The sequence below is a fragment of the Tupaia chinensis genome, unplaced genomic scaffold (genome assembly GCF_000334495.1).
Source record: "Tupaia chinensis unplaced genomic scaffold, TupChi_1.0 Scaffold149658_1, whole genome shotgun sequence".
Classification (NCBI taxonomy): Eukaryota; Metazoa; Chordata; class Mammalia; order Scandentia; family Tupaiidae; genus Tupaia; species Tupaia belangeri.
This window is the reverse complement of record NW_006209503.1, coordinates 830,451-832,132: the sequence shown is the minus strand read 5'-3', so window position 1 is coordinate 832,132 and position 1,682 is coordinate 830,451. Positions and strand designations below refer to the sequence as shown.

Genomic DNA, 1,682 nt, shown 5'->3' with positions numbered 1-1,682 from the left:
AACCCAAACCCACAAAGCCATAGGCTGGCCCCTTTCCAGATTTTTTAAATCAGATTTTACAAGAGTGGGCTAATAATATAGATACTGTTTTGTAACCTGAACCAATCCACATGCAGGTGTATTATGAACACTCTTCCCAGTAAATATTTAGAACATTTATTAAAATGTATTTAAATTTTAATGAATGCTTTGCCCTTGTTGAATGAAAGCAACTGTGCCAGAACCGATTCAAAGTATTTGCTTCTGGATTAGTGGGATGAACCCTGAAAATCTTTATTTGCTTTTTGCAGATTGGCTCGGACATATTTTATTCTCTCAAGTACCAAATCAAGGAGGGTGACTGTCCTGTGCAAAGTAACAAAATCTGGCAGGACTGTGACTACAAGGATGTGTCAGAAGCGGTAAGTATATTTCAATTCCCAAGCCTCCAGCTTTCTGTCAGACTTGCCAGAATTTATGTATTTATTTATTTGCTAGAGGGTGCATGTGCTCAGAGGAGACAGAGAGAGAGGGGGGAAAAGTAAGGAAGAAACCCCCAGGGCAGATAGCCACACTATAATCCCTTCTCCGTTTCCATTCTCTAGACTGTAGGCATGCACACACACGGGCCTGCAGCGTTTTTAAGCCGCTGGTCCTGGACTCAAGCTGCGCTGCTGGTCACATGGGAGCCAGCTGCTTTAATCTCCATGCCACGTGCTGGCTCTAGCCTGCCAGAAGATTTGATTTGTAAAGAGATGATTAATATGGTTGACCTGGGACCAGCGGATGGCATAATGGTCACATTGCTGAACTCCTACATGGTCACCCACAGTTCGAGTCCCAGACCCAGTGGCTTGAAAGTCACACCAGGCATGTGTGCTTGCATGCCCAAAATCCTGAGAGGAGAATGGAGGAGAAGGGATTGCAGCATGGCCATCGCCCCGGGGGGTGATTTTTCACTTTCTGATTCTGTCTCTGTCTCTCCAGTAAGCACGTGACTGTTTTGGAAGGATGCATCTATACCCTCAGCTGCATAGAAAATTCCAGTACTTGAACTCTGTGTTCTTGCATATCATGGAGAGGCAGCCATTAAACAGGGATAGGACCCTCCCATGAGAACAAAGTCTAGTGACCAGCCTGAGCATGGTGGTGAGACCGCAGACCTACAGCAGAGCAAGGCATGGGCCCAGCTGAAGGGCTGGTGAGGGGACGCATGAGTGCTCCGACTGCACGGGCCTGAGTGCAAGTCTCGACTCTGCCCCCACATAGCTGTGTGATAGAGGGAAAGTGGCTTGACCTCTCTGAACTGGTGCTCGCCCCTATAAAAGGGAAATAATCATCACTTTATTAGGCTAATGAGGGATGAATGAGATAAGTTATGCAAATGACCTTGCTAACAATGGCTGTCTTGACCACATGTCTAACATGTGCTTGGCACACGAAAGCTGGTCGTTTTGCCCTAAGAGTGATTGCAGATGGTGTCTGCCTCAGGAGCAAGCGTCTCTTTCATGTCAGAACACCGACACCCTGTCAGAACACCGACACCCTATCTGAACACCAACAACGACACCCTATCAGAACACCGACACCCTGTCGAAACACCGACACCCTGTCAAGACACCGACACCCTGTCTGAACACTGACAACAACACCCTATCAGAACACCAACACCCTGTCAGAACACCGACACCCTGTCAGAACAC

General features: G+C 47.4%; 1 protein-coding gene across 3 annotated transcripts in view; it reads left to right on the top strand.

The window, feature by feature from the left end:
* KNG1 (kininogen 1) overlaps window positions 1-1,682 on the top strand; it is a 39,754-nt gene that overhangs the window by 6,492 nt on the left and 31,580 nt on the right. For all 3 annotated transcript variants that reach the window (XM_006171461.3, XM_006171460.3, XM_006171462.3), the window contains exon 2: window positions 291-401. In XM_006171461.3, coding sequence (XP_006171523.1) covers window positions 291-401 — 111 coding nt within the window. The remainder of the gene's footprint in view (window positions 1-290; window positions 402-1,682) is intronic.